The sequence below is a fragment of the Protopterus annectens genome, chromosome 1.part1 (assembly GCF_019279795.1).
Source record: "Protopterus annectens isolate FY-2018-M chromosome 1.part1, PAN1.0, whole genome shotgun sequence".
In the NCBI taxonomy this organism is placed as follows: domain Eukaryota; kingdom Metazoa; phylum Chordata; order Ceratodontiformes; family Protopteridae; genus Protopterus; species Protopterus annectens.
In genome coordinates, this window is record NC_056726.1 from 1347000779 (window position 1) to 1347023129 (window position 22351).

At 37.9% G+C, this 22351-nt stretch overlaps 1 protein-coding gene across 3 annotated transcripts in view; it reads right to left on the minus strand.

The window, feature by feature from the left end:
* Window positions 1-22351, minus strand: part of LOXHD1 (lipoxygenase homology PLAT domains 1) — a 2432812-nt gene that overhangs the window by 1649437 nt on the left and 761024 nt on the right. For all 3 annotated transcript variants that reach the window (XM_044082024.1, XM_044082018.1, XM_044082011.1), the window contains one exon: window positions 8968-9128. In XM_044082024.1, coding sequence (XP_043937959.1) covers window positions 8968-9128 — 161 coding nt within the window. The remainder of the gene's footprint in view (window positions 1-8967; window positions 9129-22351) is intronic.

The window sequence follows — 22351 nt, forward strand, 5'->3', positions numbered from 1 at the left end:
TTTGGCATTCTTCTGTCATAAACTACACCTGACACTCTATGCCAGTTGGCTGCAGCCCGCTGATTCTAGCTTTGACCTCTTCATTCAGACTTCCCTTCTCTTCAACCACCCCTCCCAGATACTTGAAGCTATTTACCTGTTCTACTATCTTCCCTTATATCTCAGTTCTCAGCTTCTTCTGATTTCCCCAGTTTGCTGCCATTACCACTGTCTTATCTGTGTTTAGTTTCATCTCATGTGCCTTCAGTTTTGCATTGCATTGCTCTCTATACTTTGCTGGAGTTCTTACCCAGAGTCTGCCTGTAATGCCACATTAACTGCATACAGCAGCTTTGTTGATCTGTCCCCTCAAACCTGTTTGCTAATGTAGTCCATCAACAGCATGAACAGCAGTGGGCTCAGAGTTGCAGCCTGGTGTACACCCACTCCTACTGGGAACCTGTCTGTGAGGCTGAATACTGTTTGTACTTGAGTCATTGGGTCCTTGTACATAGCCTACACTAATTCTACCAATGTTTCTGGGACTTCGAACTACAACAATATTGCCCAGATCATCTTTCTTGGGACCTTGTCATATGCTTTCTCCAAGTATAGGAATGCCCATTTGGACCCTTTCCTCATCTCTAGCTACTTATCAACTATCTGTCTCACTGCAAACATTGGGTCAGTTGTGCTGCATCCCGATCTAAATCTGAACTGCTCATCTCCCATCTTACATTCTATTACTCTGCATATCCATTTATCAATCACCGTCTCTAGAACTTTCATGCAATGTGATAGCAGTTTGATTCCTCTGTACTGCCCACACTTGTGGATGTCCCCTTTGATCTAGTACACTGGCATGACTATGCGTATTCTCCATTCATCTGTGATATGCCTTTTTCTCCAGACTGCTATGGGTACCCTAAGGAGCCATTTCTTCCCTACCTCACTCAGCATATTTAGTTTACCACCGCATAACCGAACACACGGCAATCGAACCCAACAATGATCGATTCCGATAACCGAATTTTTGCATGTCGAACTGCTGGAATGTCGCAAAACCACCAAATGTGACATTTCCAACCGCTTTACATCCAAAATGAGTACTAACATGAGTCACAAAGGGGGTGCGGGTTTGCGATTCGATACAGTTGCATTTGGTAATGTGCATATTTGCCACACTCTTTTCGGTCATCAGGGCGCGACCATCCGTCCGTCAGTTATACGGTGGTAAACCGCATCTTTATCATATCTGCTGTGACCTCATCTGAGCCTGCTGCTTTCCCTGACTTCATTTTTCTTAGTGCTATGTCACTTATGTTATATACCTGCAAAATTCTCCATAATGTCTCATATTGAATATTATCATATGCCTTAATTTCATCACCTATCATAACCTTTACTTCTACTTTTTTATTAATAATGTCATCAATTACTTCTCTCATTAACCACAACAAATCCTGACTTCCCTTTCCTTTTCTTCCAAACAAATTCTGAGCATATAAGCTTTCCATTTTACATTGTACCCTTTTAGTTCTCATAAAAGTTTTGTAGTCCATTTTATTTAATGTTACAGGTCTCCAATTTTTTATCTCATCTTTATTTCCTTTCTTAAACATCAATTTTAAAACCCTGTATAAATTTCCTTGTACATAATCCCTGTTTCCGCCCATTTATTCATAACTTGTATAAATACAATTTTTGCCAGTCTTCCATGTCTTTAAACATATTATATTCAGTCCCATCTAATCCCATGCTGAATTTATGTTAATACCTTTCATAATCTCATTCAGCTCATTTATGTTTATTTTTTCTCTGAATATTCATTGTCTTCTTTATTAGAACACATGTATAATGGTGAGAGATTTATGTCCACTCTCTTTTGTCATATAAATGTAATACCTAGCTCTTAATTATTTAATCTATTCCTTCTTGCTTCTTAACTTGTTTCCCTCCTTTATTTTTAATGCTCTTATTATTTCTTTATTTTATTATTTTAAGTAAATATGGTGCTACTTCCTCTTTATTTACTTGTAAGCAATATTTTTGCTTATATAATAAATTATTTAGGTTCATAGGTAGGTACTAGGCTATAAGCCCTGGGGCCTATATATACGCATAGCCAAAAAGGTACCCTGGCTTTCGCCACCCAAGAAAATTATTTTCTTGTGCCCCTGTCAAGCAGTGCCATAGAAGTGATCCCCGGGGTGAGTTTTCTATATCCCATACAGTTGTCAAGATTTTTCTTAAAGAGGGCCAATGAGGAGCTTTGCTTGGCATGAATGGGTAGCTTGTTCCAGAGTATGGGAAGTCTCTGGGACAGGAATCTATCCCTCCAGCATGTTCTGTTTATTGTGGTGACAAGGTTTAGGTCCCTGGAGCATGTGGTTCAGAGAGATTGGGATTTCTTTAAGTGAGCATGTCCAACAGTTCTGAGTTTGACATAGCTTTGTATATTAGGTAGAGATCGTCTCTGAGTAGGCGATATGCAATGGAGTAGAGCTGGAGTTTTTTGAGACAGTCTGCTTATGGCATCTGTTTGAGGCCAGTAATCCTCTTAGTGAAGTATTTCTGTGGCCTTTCCAATGGTTGTAGGTGTTTTGTGAGTGACATGCCAAACGGGGCATTGTACTCTATAATGGGTCTGATGAGGAATGAGTAGAGAGGAACAATGACCTCCTTTTTTCTAGAGGAAACCCTTTTGTGATGAGGTGTGCCACGTAGAAGGATTTTCTGACTACTGTGGCAATGTGGATATCAAAGGAGAGACTACTGTCCACCTGTGTCCCGAGGTCTCTTATCACACTTTCAGTCTTTAGTGAGCTACCGCCTATGTGTTAGTTCATGGGTACCGAGTTTTTCTCAAAGAGGATGACAATGCACTTCTTGGCACTGAGCATGAGGCCATGACTTTGACACCAAGCATCTGTCTCTGTGAGGCCCTTTTGTAGAATGTCTACATCATTAGGTGATTCTATTATGTCTCCCAGTGTGCAGTCATCTGTGAACTTTGTTAGCCAATGACCTTCTGTGCTGGCCTGCACTTCAGAGAAGTAGATACAGAACAGGAGAGGACCCAGGACCGAACCCTGTGGTACTCCACTCGTCACTGGTCAGAAGTCGGACTTGGAGTCGGCTACTTTTACTGTGTGGGTTCTGTCAGTGAGCCAGTTGGCCACCCATCTTGTGACATAGGGATTTATGCCCGGTTTAGTGAGTTTATCTATAATTCCAGAGTGGGGGATGGTATTGAAGGTCTTGACGAGGTCAAGATAGGCTGTGTGCACTACCTTGCCCTCATCTACAGCTCTAGTGACTGCTTCAAAGAAGTCAGTCAGGTTTAGTAGACATGATCTACCTTTTACAAGCCCAAACTGAGTAGAGTCCAGGGTTTGGAGGTTACCTATGTCTTTGTAAGCTCCAAGATGATATGTTCCATGGCCTTGCAGACCAGGGTCATCAGGCTAATGGGGCGGTGGTTTCCAGGGTCCATGGTGGCACCCCCTTTGTGGAGTGGGATAACTGTCACTGTGCGCCATTCAGAAGGCACATAGCCTGAGGTGAGGCTATGACTGAACATGGTTCTTAGGTGGGGTGCCAGTTCATTCTGTAGTTCATGCAGTACGCAGCCTGGGATTTTGTCTGGTCCCATGGATGCTGTGTTCTTGGCTTTTGAGAGTGCGGTCTTTACTTGTTCATCCGTGATTACAGGGGCTTTGCATTCTTCCAGTATTAAGATGGGCCCTTTGGAGGGTGAGAGGGGGGTAAAGTTAGCACTGAACCTATCTGCCAGGATGTTGGCAATATCAGTTGGTTCTGTATATTTAGTGCCATAGTGCTGTAGCTCAGAGCAGATCTGAGTGTTGCCATTGAGATTTTTTTTTTATTTCTTTTATATAGTTCTCTTTCTTTTTCATATATTCTATCCTTTTCTAGTAAACCATTAAAAAGTTATTTACTTAATACTCTGCATTCCATTTTTCTCTTTTCCACTTCTCTTCTACACATTCTAACATATCTTTTTAGATTTCTTTTTAAATTGAATCCACCAAATGGTCTAATTTTCATAGAAAGGTGTCATACTAATATGTTGTTTCCATAATTCTATAAGCTCTTTTCTCTCTCCTATATATAATTATTTTCCATCAATTAGTTTTATTCCTTTTCCTATTTTAATATATTCCTCATTTTCATGAATTTTTAGCTACATGATCAGAAAATCCAGTATATTTTATTCCTTTTTGAGTAATTTTTAAACTTTCTGATATTACAAAGTAATCCGTTTCTATCTTTATTTCATTCCTTTTACAGGTCCAGTGTTTATTCTCCTATATTTTAATTGTCTACTCCTCATAATTTCTGCAACCATTTTAACATGACAGGCCATCTTTTTATTCCTTAGGTTATGATTAAAGTCACATGCCTTTGTTATATCCATATTCACAAAAACATAATTAAGTATACATTTAAAAATTATTTCTCTCTCTTTTTTGTCACATATATACATTTTTTCCATCTCAGATTGGCTACAGTTATTTTCCCTAGTTCTGTTATCATTATATCTAATATTTTTACATTCTGTTTACACAATATACATATACCTGAATATGTTTCTGTACCTATATTCGAAATAATGGAACCATTCCAAAGCCTTTCTGTTTGCACTTTTTCCTCTTCCGTTAACAATCTGTCTTCTAACACTATTATTTGAACATCTACAACTGCATACCAATATATAATATTAATTCTCCTCTTAATAATTTTTATATTGTTCACATTTAAAGTTAACATTTTCAGCTTTAGAGAACAGTTGTATAAAAGATGATTTATCCTTTACTTTTCTTATTTTCTCTTACCATTATATTTTTTAAACTTTCTTTTTCTCGCGCTCACTCTCTTTCCTATTGAATTTTCTGTGCCTTTCACTATATGCCACTCTGACTCTCCTTCACTTGTCGCATCTATTTCTTTTTTTTTTCTTTATCTTTCTCTTTAATTTTAAAAGCAACTTCTGCATTTTTCAATTGCGGTATATCCTCCAGTACAGCATCCTCTTCTATTTATTTTTCTTGTATAACGTCATAGGTGTGTACTAGGCTAATGGCCCTGGGGCCTTTGCAAGCCTAGCCATAGGATTACCCTAGCATCGTGCCACTCGACCTTAGTTCTCAGTGCCTCTGTCGAGTAGAGCCACTGGAGTGATCCCCAGGGTGAATTTTCTGTTTCCTATCCACTCATCAAGATTTCTCTTGAAGAGCGTCAGCGAGGTGCTCTGCTTGACATGTATGGGACATCTGTTCAATAGCATGGGCAGTCTCTGGGTTATGAACCTGTCCCTCCAGCATGTTCTGTTCATTGTGGTAATGAGGTTGAGGTCTCTGGAGCATGTGGTGTGGAGTGATTAGGATTCCTTTAGATGTAGCTTTTCTAACAGAGCTGGGTCAGACAGTGCTTTGTAAGTTAATCAGAGATCGCCTCTAAGTAGGCGATATGAGACAGAGAATAGTTGGAGTTTTTTTTTAGTCTGTCCATATAGGACAAGTGTTTAAGGCCTGGGATCTTCATTATGAGGTACTTTTGAAGCCTTTCTAGTTGTTGTAGGTGTCTATTGAGTTACATGCCAAATGGGGCATTGTACTTGATGATTGGCCTAATGAGGGAAGAGCAGAGGGAGACAATGACCTCTTTCTTCCTGGATGCAAAACCCTTAGTAATGAGATGTGCCACATAGAAGGACTTTCTGACCACAATGGCAATGTGGTGATCATAAAAGAGGTTGCTGTCAACCTGTGTTCCCAGATCTTTTATAACACCTTCTGTGTTCAGTGGACTACCACCAATGTAGTAATTAATGGGAATTGACTTTTTCCCAAAGGGGATGATGACACATTTTTGGCAGTGAGCTTAAGGCCATGGTTTTGACACCATTCGTTAGTCACAGTGAGGCCATTCTGTAGGATGTCAACATCACTTGGGGAGTTAATAATAGCTCCCAACTTGCAATTGTCCATGAACTTTGTCACCCAGAGTCCCTTCGTGTTGGCCTGGATTTCAGAAAAGTAGATACCAAACAGGACAGGACCCATGACTGAACCCTGTGGGACTCCACTCATGACTAATCGGCAGTCTGACTTGGAGTCAGCTACTTTCACACTGTGGGTTCTATCTGTGAGCCAGTTTGCAACACATCTAGTGATACAGGGGGTGATGCCAAGCTTAGTGAGTTTTTCTATGATTCCTGAGTGGAGAATGGTATCAAAAGCCCTGGCCAGATCAAGGTAGGCTGTATGAACCACCTTGCCTTCATCCACAGCTCTGGTGACTGACTCAAAGAAGTCGACCAAATTGAGCAGGCATGATCGACCCTTCACAAAACCAAACTATGTGGGATCCAGAGTTTGGAGATTCCCTATATCCTTGTTTATTAGGTCCATGATGATTCGCTCCGTAGCGTTGCATAGCAGACTCGTCAGGCTAATGGGGAGATAGATCCCAGGGTCTGTAGTCACTTCTTCTTTGTGGAGAGGGATGACTGTAGCAGTGCGGCATTTGGCAGGGATAAAACCTGAGGTGAGGCTGAGATTGAACAGGGCACACAGGTGAGGTGCCAGTTCACTCTGTAGTTCATGTAGAACACAACCAGGGATATTGTCAGGTCTCATAGAAGCTATATTCTTGGCCTTGAACAGTGCTGTTTTAACATGTGCAGCAGTAATACTGGGTGCCTGGCAATCTACTGGTATTGTTATTAGTCCTTTGGGGGGGGGGAGAGAGTTGCCACTGAATCTGTCAGCCAGTATACTGGCAATATCTGTTGGCTCGTTATAGGAGGTACCATTGTGCAGTAGCTCAGAGCAAATCTGGGTATTGCCGTGGAGATTCTTTACATAACTATAGAAGGCCTTGTGGTTGTCTTTACTATCTGCTGCAATTCTGTTTTCATACCTAGCTTTAGAGGATTTGACGAGGGATCTCAACTTTTTTTTGAGACAGATAAGGGAGTTTTTCCAGTCTTGGGACTTCATCTTATTCCACATCAGTTTCTTCCTTCTGTTGTAGAGTTTTTGAAAATATAGAGGACAACCTAAAACTTGCTATTTCTGGAAAAAAATGATCATTTAATTAATGAATGTGAAACAAAAATTTCATTTATGTGGGCAGACATTTTAAAGCTTCTTTCTTATTTTCATTTTCTTGTGTCTCTCACTCTAACCATGAATGTCCTGCATTGTCATATTTTTTACACTTTAATTTAAATTTTTTGCATTATGACCTGTCTGCCCACATAAATGACATTTTTGTTTCACATTCATTAATTAAATGATGTTTTTTCCCATAAAATAGCAAGTTTTAGGTTGTCCTCTATATTTTCAAAAACTCTATTACCATGAACATTAATAATACTAGGTATATGCATCACATTGTCAGTTTTCATTTACTGGCCTGAAATTGTCCATTGAAATGACTTAAAAAGAAATAAATCATGCACATTCAGAATTGCCATATAGCTGAAACACCTGATATTCTTAAGGGTCATTTATCCCATGTGCCTCTAATACAAGAGATTTGAGAGGTCACTCAGTGGATTTTCAATGTAAAAGGACATATAAAGACATGACCATGTTTGGTGGTCTCTTGAAAAGGGCTTAAAAATATTTGTGCATCACTAAGCCACACAAGGGTAGAGACAGGAAAAGCCAAGAGTCATTTAGTGCAATTAAAGTGCATTTAAAAGTAAGTAGTCCTTAATATGTAAATGCTTTATGCTTGAGAAAGTTTGAGATTGCAGAACTGGCTTAATTACGTTTAGTGTGGGTAAGCATACACATAAAACAAGCTTATGTAATGCTTTCTGCAAAAGAAAAAAGGATGGGATGGTTTCTGTGGAGCATAACACAGCTCAGTAGGACTATCCTGGTCAACAAATGTCAAATAAATAAATAAATAAATAATGCAAGATGTTACCTAAAATATGTATAAATAGTTTGAGATTAGTCCTTGATATATCTTGTCTTTGCTTGGAAGACACAGGGGTGACCAGCTCCCTGCAATTTCTGCCCAGTATTTTATGGACTTATGATTGTAAGGGTTCAGTACACTGTAAGCTACAGGTAGTTAGAAGTATGAAGCTAGATTAGGAAGAGGCTATCCTTAAACATTCACATATGTCCAACTGATTTTTTTTATTTTGTTTTTCCATGTGCACTTTCTTATTCATGTGCATATGCAGTCTGCAAATTCATCTATTCATTTTTAAGCTCTTGTGGTTAGTCTTTTTATTATATATAATAGCATTTTTACTATTTATTACCTGAAAATATGGTTATCATTTACTACTATAGGTTAACAAGCTGTAGTAGATCCTATATCCACTAAAGTAGATTATTTGGGCTTTACTACCAATGAAGATATTAATAAGTATAAGTTCTTTATGCTGTTAAAAAGAAAATAGCCTAAGCATTTTAGTTGTCTCCTGTCTGTTTCGTGTTTCATTTTTTTCCTTGGTATTCCAGTAGCTGGGAATCATCCAGCCCCCTTTGATAACCACTCAGTTGTCTGTTAGGTAACACTAAATCATTATGACAAACACACACTTCTGCCTAAAGTTAACAGGGGAAGCAGAAAATCTTCTTGCCATCTGGCACCATCCCAGCACAAGTTAGCTGACTCTGATGATGTGTGTGTATCACTTTCTAGATACTTCTCACAAGTGCAACATGCATGCACATTTCAAATCAGATGAAGACATCTGTTTTGTTCAAATGTTCACCTAGATGGATATCTTTAAACCTAAATGGCTGGCCAGTCGGTTATATGCACAGTTCTACACTAAAAAGAATTATACGTGTTGAAATGTACAGGGGAAATGCAAAATAAAGAGGGCTACTAAGGATTCCAGTCACAGCAGCCTTTTCTCATTACGATTCTTTATATCAGTTCCTATAAATTATTCATGATAGCTAAATATTTTGTTTTAAAACTTACCATGAATTTGTCCAGTTGTCCAGTTTCAAAGTTGTCTGAATTGTTGTCCAGCCGTAACTGATCAGACTTTCCTTTCTCACCATAGATCTGGAAAAGTATATTGGCATCTGTTCCAGCATTTTTTATATCACTAGTCCAGATCCATAATGACCATGGGTGTTCTAGTCAAAAAAGAATACATTTATATTTTACGAATACACGTTTAACATAACTGGATAAGAGGTAAAATATAATTATTGATTGATCTATTGCTTGTTGACAGAGTAAACAATCTGATCCATACAGATACTTTTTCCATGAGCTAAGTGTACATCAAGATAACAGTTTACATTTTTGCTATATACTTTAGAATCTGGTTACATGCAACATGTTCAGTTTTCTTTTAGAATGTATTTATTATGCAGACCTGAAATGGAGATTAAAAAAAAACAAGATGTATCTACATTTGCTAGAAAGTAGTATTTAGATTCCATTACAATGACTTGGTTATAACTGTAATTTCTGACTTTTATATAGATAACATCATTCCATTAGAAATTGTATGCGTAAAAATGTAGTATATGCTTATGAAGAGATACCTTTAGTAGTATTGTGTCAACATGGTATACATAGAACATTATATAATCTTAAAAACAAATCAAACACACACATGAAAACCAACACAAAAGCACAATGATATGTTCAACATGTTACATCAATACATCTATTTATGTGCATTCATTCATTATCCAATCAACTGCTTAATCCATGCCAGGGAGGTTGGAGACTAAGAGTCTATTCCAGCATTCATGGGTGCAAGGCAGAGAAAATAACCCAGAACAAGGCACCAAACCATCACATGATGCATACACTCAATTACTTTTATATTTCAGGGTAAAACTCAGTAAACATATTCTGCCAAACAAGTTGTTATTCGATAAACATATAATGTAATCTTATATGGAGTCTGTTTAAGTTTGTACTGATGACTGGTAGTGGAAAAGTATGGGCTATTGTTTCTTTTAATACTTTTAATGATATTTTTATACATAAGTTATATGACCAGCAGGCACATATGAATAGGAGGTACAAGTTTATTGATTTAGAATAACATTTTAGGGGTACTGCCAACACACACAATTTAATTTTTTTGCTTTATATGCTGTGGGTGGGCTAATTTGAAATCTTCCAGGACACCATACTCTTTTTTTTTATTTTTTTTGAAATGGCAGTAAATGCCAGACTTTGAGATCTAGGGTGAAAAATGCATTCAATAGATTGCGCATCTTATTTGCAGGTACAAAATAGGTGGCTGCCCTACAAAGTGTAAGACCTGAAAATGAGAATCCAAACACATTGAAAACAAAATTGTGATTAACAAAATACAGCCAAGTAGATAGCAAATGATGGAGGTGTGCTGGGGAAGAAAGAGGTAACTAGGAGCATGTTTTCTGTGAGTGTCTTGACCTGGCAGATTTTAAAAATTCCCTACAGAGAGGTCTGTCAGAAATATTGGGGGAACAAATGGCTGTAACTAAGGAAATTAGCTTTTTTAGCTGGAATACAGGATCTGAATTGCCTAGACAGAGTAAGGCCTTATTAATGTTATTATATTGGCTGCCATAAACAATTACTGGGAAATAGAAATCAAAATCCAGCCGTATTTGAAATACTGACTACAGTAAAAGAGATAAAAAAATGTAAGTGGGATCTGTAGAGAAGGGAAGCAGCAAACTACATAGAAATAAATGGAATTTGTTTGAATAATAGGGCAGTGGCGAAGCAGTTAACAATGTCACCTCACAGCAAGAGATTCTCCAGTTGAATTCTCGGCTGGGGTGTCTTGTGTGCTGAGTCTGCATGTCATATCTGTGTTCACGTGGGTTTCCTCTGGGTACTCTGGTTTCCTCCCACATTCCAAAGACATGCATTGGAGCATTTCACCCCGGGCCTCTGCTAAAAATATGCTCTGTTCTAGTCAGACTTTCCCTGTCAATAAATGTTAACTACATAAATAAATAAGTAAAAAATAACAAAATGACAAAATCAGCAAAGTGAAAACGCCCACTAAAGAATAGTATTATAACAGGAAACAAATAACGTAGAAGACCAATGCAATGACCATGGCCAGATTAGGAGTAAAATAAGGCAACTAACTTTATTAAAAAGTTAAAACAAGTATAAAGAACAGATAACCACTTTCAGATCAACAACACGTATCCTTCTTCAGATCTAATTAAGTTCTCCATAGTCCACTCTTCATATGTAAAGTGGCAACCAATCAGAAAGTTGGTTTAAGCCAACACCCACTTGAAGCCAAGGGTTCCAAGCTACAGCATGTTCTCTCCAATCAGGTGTGCCTCTTCAACCTACGCCCCTTCACAGCTGGTTTCAAAGGGTAATTCATAATATGTCCCTGAGATTTATATGCTTGTATGCATGACCAGGCATAACAATGTGTCAAGGAATATAGAGGTGGCTTAGACTGGCTTCAGTGGTAGATCATAGCCCACACTGTTAAATGAAACAGAGGAAGTTTTAGTTTTGCCTGATGGCCATGACCTGAAATGCAGAAGCTCCAAATAACAAAACTGATTTTGGTGCCCTCAATGCCATAGAGAAATGTGTTAAAATGTATTATGTCTGTAGTTCATATATTTATACCTGTACTAAAAAAGGTGTTGGCAATGTCATGACCTGACATTTATATTTTGCTATATGATTGATACTTTGTAAGGCAGAACGTATCTGCTGATGACATCTGGCCAGGTATGGTGCATGTGACTGCATGTCATATGTCAAGGATCCTTTGCAGTACATTGTTCGAGTCATCACACATGACTTGAATACCATTTAGACCTTTCTGTAGGTTGGTGGTATGTTTTTTGGTGATAAATATCTTGCCTATACTACTGCATTTCCTTGTATGCCATGAATGGTAGTACAGCAAACCAGGTAATGGCTGCAGGTACTGCTGACCTATGGGGGGACTGTATTACCACTGGCAACATGAAAATGTCCCCTTTACAGTAGAAGCACTGCAAGATGATGCTGTCTCCCTCTAGGGCATGGTCCTTGTTATGCAGGTTATGGTGGTTGCAGAAACACCACCACCATGCACCAGTCCTCATCCTGCCCTGTTGAAATAAGGGACAAAAGGCAGCAAGGGGTTCTGCATTATGAATACCCTTCATATGGGATCTGGAAAAGGTGGTCATAATGAATAATGTATTGTATGTGGGCAAGGCCCAACAGGAACAGAGATGAACCATTAGTGGCTATAGTAGAGTAAGACAAGAGTGGTGCTGGTCATGGAGACCAGGATGTAGAAGCAATGTGTGTCAAACCCATGCAAGCTGGTATGCTGGTACAGTACAGTGAATATATGTAGCATCAGATACCTACTGTTGTCAAGCACAGTGTGTTACTTATCCTTATAACTATGTATGATGGAGCTAATATACATCATATCAACCACATGGAGACATTTAAATGAATGAAGACCAAAATGCATGAGTGCAACTGAAGATCACATGTACCATGAGATTAGAACAGATGTTGACAGGCTTGGCACATGCTCAACTGTTGGTCATAGGTCTCAACCTGCTAAGAGGCCAATATGGAACACAGACTATTGTAATATGTGACAAATGGTCAAAATGTGGAACACCATATTTTCGCACTGCATGATGATCATGGCCATGGCCTTTCAACCAAAATATATAGGAATATGAATACCACCTTTAAAATACTGTCCTCTTTCTACTATTTTGTGCTGACAGCCCTCTGTACTTTCCAGAATTCCATGCAAATAAAAGTCATGTGCACTTTGTCTAAGTGGTACATAAACAAACAAGGAGGAACCAGGTCTTACCCCCTTTGTCAGGAGGCCCTGAGAGAATGGCAGTGGGCGACCTCCTCCCAACACTTTCTGATAGCAATGCACATCCCTGAGAAATCCAGTGTGATAGCAGACAGTCTCAGCAGAGTGACCACAAATGAGACTAACATTTAGGGAACAAAGACAGGGCATGGAGACAATGGAAAAAATGCAATGAAATCTTGCACCTAATGTTTCTCGGTCTCAGGAAAAAAACAGAACTGCAATTAATTCTGCTAATCTCATCTACATAAAAGAAAATAGGCAGTCATCTTCTCCTAAATACTTCTGGAAAACAGTAAAACCGCTAACTGGACAGATCACAGACACAAAAGCACATGACCTTTAACCCAGCCACTGGGGCCAAAAAAAAGCCACATTTATATCTTCCTGCAGAAACCTTCTATTAGAAACTATTACTACTCTGGCAAACTCAATTCCATCCCATATCTCTCTCCACAAAGATTTAATGACAACACCCCCATTCACAACTCTATCCCATGGCTGAGTAGTCCCATATATTCTGTTTTAAAAAGCTTATTGTCAAAGAAACAATCTCAGCCTTTATAGCTAACCACAACTTCAGGAGCAACTTTTAACAAGCTGTACTTTGACTTCATAAAAATAGCACAATCTTGTATTGCCAAACCACTTACTCATGCCTAGATCATAGCTACGATGAGGCAATGGGGCAGCAAATGATCTGACTGTAGAGCAATACCAGCATTCAGTCATTATATAAACTAAACATCTGTATCGCAGTTTAAACACGACTGAAGAACTTCTACTCCTTCAGTGCTCCATGTACTTAGAATGCAGCAAGCAGTAATATTTGTAGCAATTTGTTTGCTGTAATTATTTAGAAAGCAGAACCCTTTTTTTATCATTCTGAATTCAAAACCTTCATCCCCTCCAAGACGGCTTAGTTTCCTCTTTCTCCTCAACTTAGAGCTGAAATTAAGTGAGCCTTTCAACTACACAGCTCTCTATTATACATGCCGCAGTGCTGGATGAAGTACCAAAACAAGTTTGCTTTCATCTGTATATTTACACAGACAAAAGCACTTAACCAGTAAACTTGTTTTACCTGTAGTTGTATAAATTATATGGATAAAAGCACTTAAGCGGAGCAATGGCTGCACAAATCGGAACAGCGGAACAGTGGGCTTAACTGAACACAAACGCAGAGCATTCCGCACAGTCCGGAGAACTTGGCTGCCCAGCTGTTGGTATGTACATACAATGCCTGGAACTAGCTTATGTGAACTTAGCTGAGGCCAGGGTAGTCATTGGCATGCATAAGGATCAGGACTGTGACATCTATTTTATTTATTAGTTTTTAATTATACATTAAATAATGAGCTGGGTGGGCTAGTCCAAGATTCCTTTTAGCCACACACCAGGCACATTTGTGAAGATCACTGATTACAATATATTTAACAGACAAAAGATCGATATCAAGTAAAATTATTAACAGTAAGAATTCATAAATGTGGAAGTTCAAAATATAATGTAAGAAATTGGTATATGCCCATTTTATTATTTCTGCAGCATCGTCATTTCCACAACACCACTCTCCATCAGTGACCACTTTTTTTCTGGTACTTTGTCATGCATATGAACATTATTACCTACTACATTCTGCCCAGCTGGTGGCATTACCATTCAGCCACCAACCTCTATTGTTAAAAATGCTTCCTCTGCTGTTTTGCAGGGTTCATTGAAAGGTAGAAGTACAAATGGAATTTTATCCCCCTCATGATGTGGTCAGCCATGTCATTAAGATGCAGCAGACTTTTTTCATGTCTTTGAGTGTACCCTCAAGTTCTGTCTGTTTATATGAATACCCTCTGTGCTCACCGACATCTCCATAGATGATTACTGTAGAACCTACTGTGAAACATTTTGTTTTAAGTTATCAAAGCATGCACATAACAGCATGTTTGGGGTGGATTTGATTGTGTGGTAATAACACATGATGCATGTTAAGGTACTTGTGCTTCTAGCATATGTAGCCTTATCAGGTACACCATGAATACTTATGTGTCTCACACTGATATTGTTCTTCCTGTTCCTTATCACCTTCAAATTGTATATCTGTTGTTGATCCTGTTAATTTTGTCATAGTTTATGAAAGACCACCATGCTTTGCTTTTATCCTGTTGCACAGGACTGAATGTACTGTGACTGTCTGAGATGTTTTATTAGCTATTCAATGGAGAGCACTTGGATGTGTCCAGAAATCTGAATCAGGATTTTATGCTGAGTTTTTTTTTCCAAAGGGGATGATAACACATTTTTGACATTAAGCTTCAGGCCATGGTTCTGACACCAGTCATTGGTCTCACAGAGGCCCTTTTGTAGGATGTCTGCATCACTCAGGGAGTTGATAATGACTCCTAGCTTGGAGTCATCAGTGAACTTGGTCAGGCAGAGTCCTTCTGTGTTGGCCTGGACTTCTGAGAAATAGATGCCAAACAAGAGAGGGCCTAGGCCCGAGCCCTGTGGGACTCCATTCATGACTGATCAACGGACTGACTTGGAATCTGCAACTTTCACTCTGTGGGTCCTGTCTGTGAGCCAAGTGTAGGAAATGGTATCAAAGGTCTTGGCCAGGTCGAGGTAGGCTGTATGCACTGCCTTACCCTCATCCACAGCCTTGGCGACTGCCTCGAAGAAGTCAACCAGGTTCAGCAGGCAGGATCTCCCCATTGACAAAGCCATTCCCATTCTAAAGTTAATAATCACAATAAAGGTTTAGGTGCTTCTTATGTTTCTTAAGCAGAGTTATTTATTGACCTTAGATATTTTTGTAGGAATTTAAATCTGAAATTGTTTTACATAATAAAGCTATTCATAATAAAGCTATCAGAAATACTGATATGTGGGTGGATGTTGTGAATATTAGATACTTAAAATCCAGTTTTCAACCACTGTCCCACGCTGTGGTTCATATTTTTGAGAAAGCTGTTGTAAAAAAATTGTATGTACATGTAAGAAGTATTTTTTTCTCTATTTTTATGTCCATGGGATAGAAAGGTAATATTTGAATTAATGATCAATTAGAATATTATCTATCACATCAGTTAACAAGGGGGTGTTTTGTGGTAATTTACACAGAGAAGCTTATTCTGTTAAGGTTGTTTTACAACTGTCTAATCCTTGCTCTTAGATTACTGTGGCTCCTACACAATATTTTTATCACAAAATTAATAAATTCTTGGAATTTTGGGTTCAATCTAGTGTGTTTTTGTTTCATTTGAAAGACTCGTTAAATGAATACATTTGTATGCATCCTGAAAAGTGCCTGAAACATTTTCTTCATCTAGTGTGATCACATCTGAACTGAACAGGGATAGTTTTTATGGATCCTAGATGTTAGGTCCATTTATGTTTATTTATTTATTTAGTTAGGTAGTTATCATTTGTTGACTGGATTAGTACCATTAGGCTAATGGTCTCTTTTCATGGGAGAACAGAGGCGGTATTGATGCTGCAACGGGAAATTTGGGTAGGGCATCAGGAAACTTCCCCTTCTCTTTTCAATAGGTGTCGTGAGATCTTTCACATCCTCCTGAGCTACCACCAATTTAAGCAGATGGAACCTCAGTTTCATGCCTCATTCAAAGTACAATACACTCAGGAGGGCAGCAGCCTCCCCTCAGTCCTGCACTGTACTGTGTCATCAATCCAATCACCTGGAGTGGGAATAGAACCCACAGCCTTATGGTCTTCCAGCACCAAAGGCAATTATGTTATCTATTGCTCTACTGACATATTCCAGACTAAGAGGGTTTAGAAACTTTAAAATATAGCTTGGAAAAGGCTGATGCGCATCCTGTTAATTTCAATGATTTCTTGGCTCAGATGTCTGACTAAGTTGTTATTCATAGCTTTGTCTTTTTCAAGGTAGGTGTTATTTATATCTAGAAGTTACAGTGATGAGTAGGGCTATCATGTCAGTTTATGCCAATAACTGACAGTCTGTCAGTGTTTGGCACTTATACTTGGATGAATGCTGGATACAGAATAATAGCTAGGTCATCTAGTACCCTAGGCAATTTCCCAAACAAGTAACCCCTAAAAAAGGTCTTCCAAATATTGATAAACAAAAAAATCTCTTTTGCAGTCCTGTGACTGTAACAAGCACCTTGCTACAGTTGAGCTCCAGCTGCATGTAACCACAAATGTATTAAGAGATTTAAACTGTAAAGCAGCAGTATCCTTGCAGCTTCATACATCAGTGCCAGTGTTGCATGTATGTCACATCAGTACATGCTTATTATGTCCCTAACAGCTTGCATTCAGGGTAGCTACCCCCTTTGCCCTGCCCTAACCTAGGTACAGGTCTGGCTGGATGATCTAAAATGACTTTAGATTAGAACTTGAAAGTTTTTTGACATTTGTTAATAACAGCATTTTTGTTTTTTGTTTTATTTTAAAATAAGAATTACTCATGATTAATTTTCTGGACATATTTGTCATCAAGATTCCTGATGCTACTGGAAAACATTAAAACATCATTGTTAATATCACCTAGATGACATCCAGAACATATTTTCAGAAATATATCCAATATGTTCAGAACATGGTAATTAAAATAAACAGCTTAGCTATAGAGGGTATGACTATATAATGCTCGGTCGCAGTAAACTAAAATAATGAATGTACCTAGCAAAACTTTTTTGCAATATCAGGATATTTGGCAGGCAAATCCTAAGGATTTTTTTTCAATAAATATAGTAATAATATGTTTAGAATCAGGGTTATTATCAACAAATTTAATACTTAATAGCAAATTACAAATGGCAGGCTATTAGGAAAAAAACAAAGGAGCTGAATGTAAATTTACACATAGATGGTCCAAGAACTTGGGAGAGATTTTTGCTAAACATAAAAATGTGACACGTATATTTTTTAAATGCAAAAGGTTTATTCTTAGCTGGGTGCTTTCCATGTGGCAGTTGTTATACTTGTAATGTGTCATTAAAAACAAACTTCTTTACACCTGCTAATATCAGTAAAACTTATGATATGCATGCTCCTGGAACATGCACCTAGGAGGGTTTAATTTCTGTAGTTACATATATACATGTCATGCGTTTTACATTTGGAAAAAAACTGCCAGTGAATTAAGGCTGTGAGTAGATAAACACCTGGGTGACATAAGATGCCAGAAGAAAACGAATGCACTATATAAACATGTAAAAATGCACTCTACTGCTGTGTTTACATTTACTGGTTTACATAAGGTGAAGCAATATGAGGGATATGAGAATGCTTCAGATAGATAAGAAAAGGATTATTTTGTTAGGTGTATTGTAGGCAACAGGACTGAATGATACTTTTTGAATCTAACTCTTCTTTGTAATAGTGTTACTTTTTATTATGAACGTTTACTTCTTTTTAGGATGTTAAAATGCCACAAAAAGGGATGCTTTTATGTTTATGCTATATATTTGGGGTATATGAGGTCATTTTTCTTCACTGCACTTTAAAGGATTTGAAATGTTATATTATTAGTAGGTCATATGATTGGGTCACATGAATATATTACGTCCTTGTGAAAAATGTAAATTTATTGATATTATAATTACATATACACACACACACATATATATATATGTTTGGGTTTCTCAAAAGTTCAAGCACTTAAAATGTCAGCTGCAGAGTTTCAAAAATGAATTTTTTGAACATTGCTGCTGTTTATGTGCGAGGGATCGTGGTACAGTTGGGATCCGGGAATTTGCCCTTTTCCCACTATAGTGCAATCTCTGAGTTGGTATATATAATTAGCATGGGGAGTAAGTCTTGTTTTGTTTTGAATCTTTATGATTCAAAGTATAGTGTATTTGAATTTTTGAGATTCAAATTGTTATTGTGTATGTTATTGCATTCAGACATTTGATAGTTTGAACATCTGTCATACACATACATATAAGGATTTCTGGAATGTATATTGATTTATTGATTGATGAAGCTGGAAGGTAAAACTGGTCATAGTTTTTATCCTATGTGATGCTGTTCTTTCTATATAAAAAAGACAGAAGCTCATTAGACCACAGGCAGTGGCACTAAATAATGATGTTCTGTATCTAGAAGGACTGTGTGCTGGGTTTGCTTTTTAGTGGCAATGAACCTTGTAGTATTCTCCATACTCTGAATTCTAAATCTCATATATAAGTAATAGGGCTGCATGGGGGTTATGGAATGGAGCAACGTACCCCTGAAAAAACAACAAAAAAATATAACAGCAACTTTCATAATTTGCTGTTTTTAAAGCCTGGATCTTTGGCACAAAATGATGGAGCCCCTACTTTGACCCAGGTAATTAGTAGCCCCAACACTGAAAGTGTCAGGCACAGAGGTGGAGGAGTTAAGGCATTTTCTGTTCAACTCTTTCAAGGGGGGCAGGAGGGGTTTGTGTACAGCTGAGGACACTCTGGACACTGTGATTTCTGTATTGGAGATGAGAGAAACTAATACTCATGCCAATTGAGAAGGTGCAGGGTTGGCAGCAGGAATGCCCTCTGTAGACATAAAGGGACAACCTCCATAGGCAGCCCATTGTATACATTTCCCCCTTGCCTTGCCAGTGCATGTGAGTTAGGGTCACAGAAAGAAAGCAGACACCCTTAAACCATCCCAGAAGGTGGTGGTGGTGTGAATGATTGTCCTTCCTAGCGACCCTCACCTTATTAATGAAGTGGTTAAAAATCTTCCAGTTATTACATATAATTTCACAGATCTATTTAATGTTGTGAGTATAGGTCAGGAGTATTCTCATTTCCTGTTTCTGTCCCTGGGGCTTACTCTGGTTGACCCCTGTACATTCTTTAAAGAAAAATGGTTTTCCTTGTCCATCCCTGGTGGTTTTAATAGTCTTTCATATTTCTTATTCTCTTGAGTGTCATATCATCTCTGTTCAAAAAACTCTCCCATACTATGTATAGCATTTGTAAAATCTTCCTCATTCGCAGGACGTCTAGAGGATCTCAAAAATTGCCCCTTCAGTATATTTTGATGAATATGTCCAGGATGCATACTTGACCTAGGAAGAATATTATTTTTCCAACAAGTTTTACCATTCTCATCCTGTTGCAACCGAACATCAAGAAAGTCAATACATGCATAATCCTATTGTCTGTTAAACTTTAAAAAGTCAGTGGTCTTTTCCAAGTACTCATAAAATTCCTGCACTTGATCTATATCTCCTTTCCATAGGAGATATATGTCACCAACAAATTGCCAGTATAATATCAAATTCAAATAGAAGGAGTTATTATGCAAAATATGGGAGTCTTCCCAGTGTGCCAACACCAGTTTGGAGTAACTGTTGGCACACAGGGTCCGCATAGCTCCTCCACGTTGTCTAAGTAAACATCCCTTTCAAACATAAAAATATTGTGTTTCAACACTAGTTCAGTAAGAGTACAAATCATATTTATTTTACTATCATCATAGCCACACTGATCTTCATGAAATATTCTTTAACTGCCTTTAGCCCATATTCATTTGGTATCACCATAAAGAGGCTTTGAATATCCATAGTTGCCATCAAGTATCTCTTATTGCCTTTCTTATTGTTCAAATATTGCTTCATGGATACTAGAAAATGTTATGTGTCCTTTAATACTGTTGAGGTCAAGGGGAGCACCTCTTTCAACTGATGTTCTACATATATGGAGGCTGGTTTCATGATCCAAACTGCCCAAGGCACAACAGGATACATGGGAGGGTCAGTTGGATTTTTATGTATTTTTGGAAAGCCTTTAAATGTGGGTATCATTGGTTCATATTTAAGTAATCATAGAGGTCTTTTGTAATTCTCCCATTATACTGCAGTTCACATAAGGTCTGCCTAATTGAGTCTTTGACTAGGTCTAACTATCTCCCAGTCAATAGCTTATAGGCATCATCTTCATCCAATAATGTTTTTATCTTAAGGCAATACTCACTTAGAGTCATCAGAACAACCCCTCCTCCTTTATCAGCAGGTCTCACAACCAATTCCAAATTATTTTGTAATTCCTGTAATGTTTCTTTCTGTTCAATCCTAAGATTGTAGAAGGACTGCCATGTCCCTTGTAAACTCTGAATAATATCATATTCACACACATTAATAAAAGTTTCCATGGTTCAATTATTCTGAGGGATATAATTACTTGGTTTTTAAAAATACAAGGTTCATCGCCATCATTATTTTTTTAAATGGTTCTCAACATTGTCTCGCTTCCAAACATTTTCAACCTCAAAATAATGTCATCCAATGAGCAGTCAGCTGCTGTAATAAATTAAGCCCTCAATTCAGCACATTCCTATAGGGTTCCTTTAATTCAAAGTCTGAGAAATTTATCACCAGATTATCATTCAGTTTTCTTTTAAAGTCTCCCTTGTCTTTCTCCTCATAGTTTTCTTCTTTTTCTCCCCCCTGCTGACTAATCGTGCATCTTGCTTCTTTGCTGTATTTTTTTCATTTGAAACGGAAATGCTGGAAAAATCGATGGAAGCACTAAAGTGGTCTTTGGTCTGCCTCCTAGAGAGCACATTTCTGAGGCTTTATTATGTCCATTCTCGATTTAATCAACATTCACACTTTCTATTGGTGTAGAGGGCCTGTCACTGTTGTTGAATGTAGGTTACTAGTGTTATCATTCAGCATTTTACTATTATTTAATTGAACTTCCATTTTATCAGGTTCTTTATTTAATTTATGGCAAAATCAGGTGAATACATTCCCTTCCCTAAATCTTGATCTGTTCTAATTTACTATCATACTTTAAAGTATATGTCATCCAGTTTGCTCACATAACATTCTGCCTTAAGTTTGGTTTCAATAACTCTTTGTTGTTGTTCGACAGTTAATATCAGCTCATGTTCCTTTTGTTTAAAGTTTGATGTAACTAAAGCTTAGTTCTAAATTCAGTAACTGCCACTTCTTTAACAGTTTGGGGTGTGTTTGGCCATAAGTAGGCATAACGAGCACTTGTAGTCCTCTAGGAACAAAATGATAATGAATGCATGCCTCCGAATGGAGGCATTGCCAATGCAGTCTCCTTAATTCAAACAAATTATTTTTAAATTCTCTGGCTTGTTGGTAAAACAAGTACATATTCACCTCATTTTCTGTGTTATCCATGTTGTTATTTTCCAAATTCAGTCTTAACAGAGGATTACTTTCCAAATATAGCAAATTTTTGTTTGAACTTTTACTAATACCTCTTTGGGAACATTGCTGGTTCTCCATCCCACCGATGTTGTGTGCAGCTAACTCATTTGTCTTGATACTACTTCATAATGACAGTGAATGATAATCCATCTCAGTTTGTCCTTGTATCATTCCTTCTGCCATGTGTGGGTATCACAATAAAAAATAAGCTTTTGTGTCCATGGCTACCAACTGTATTCACTCTCCATATGATACCATCATCCCACAGCAGCTCTATCTATCCAAACTCACCTCCCATACCCAGTACAAGATCACCATGCTGGTGTAAGGCTTCAAGGAGTGTTCAGTCACTATCA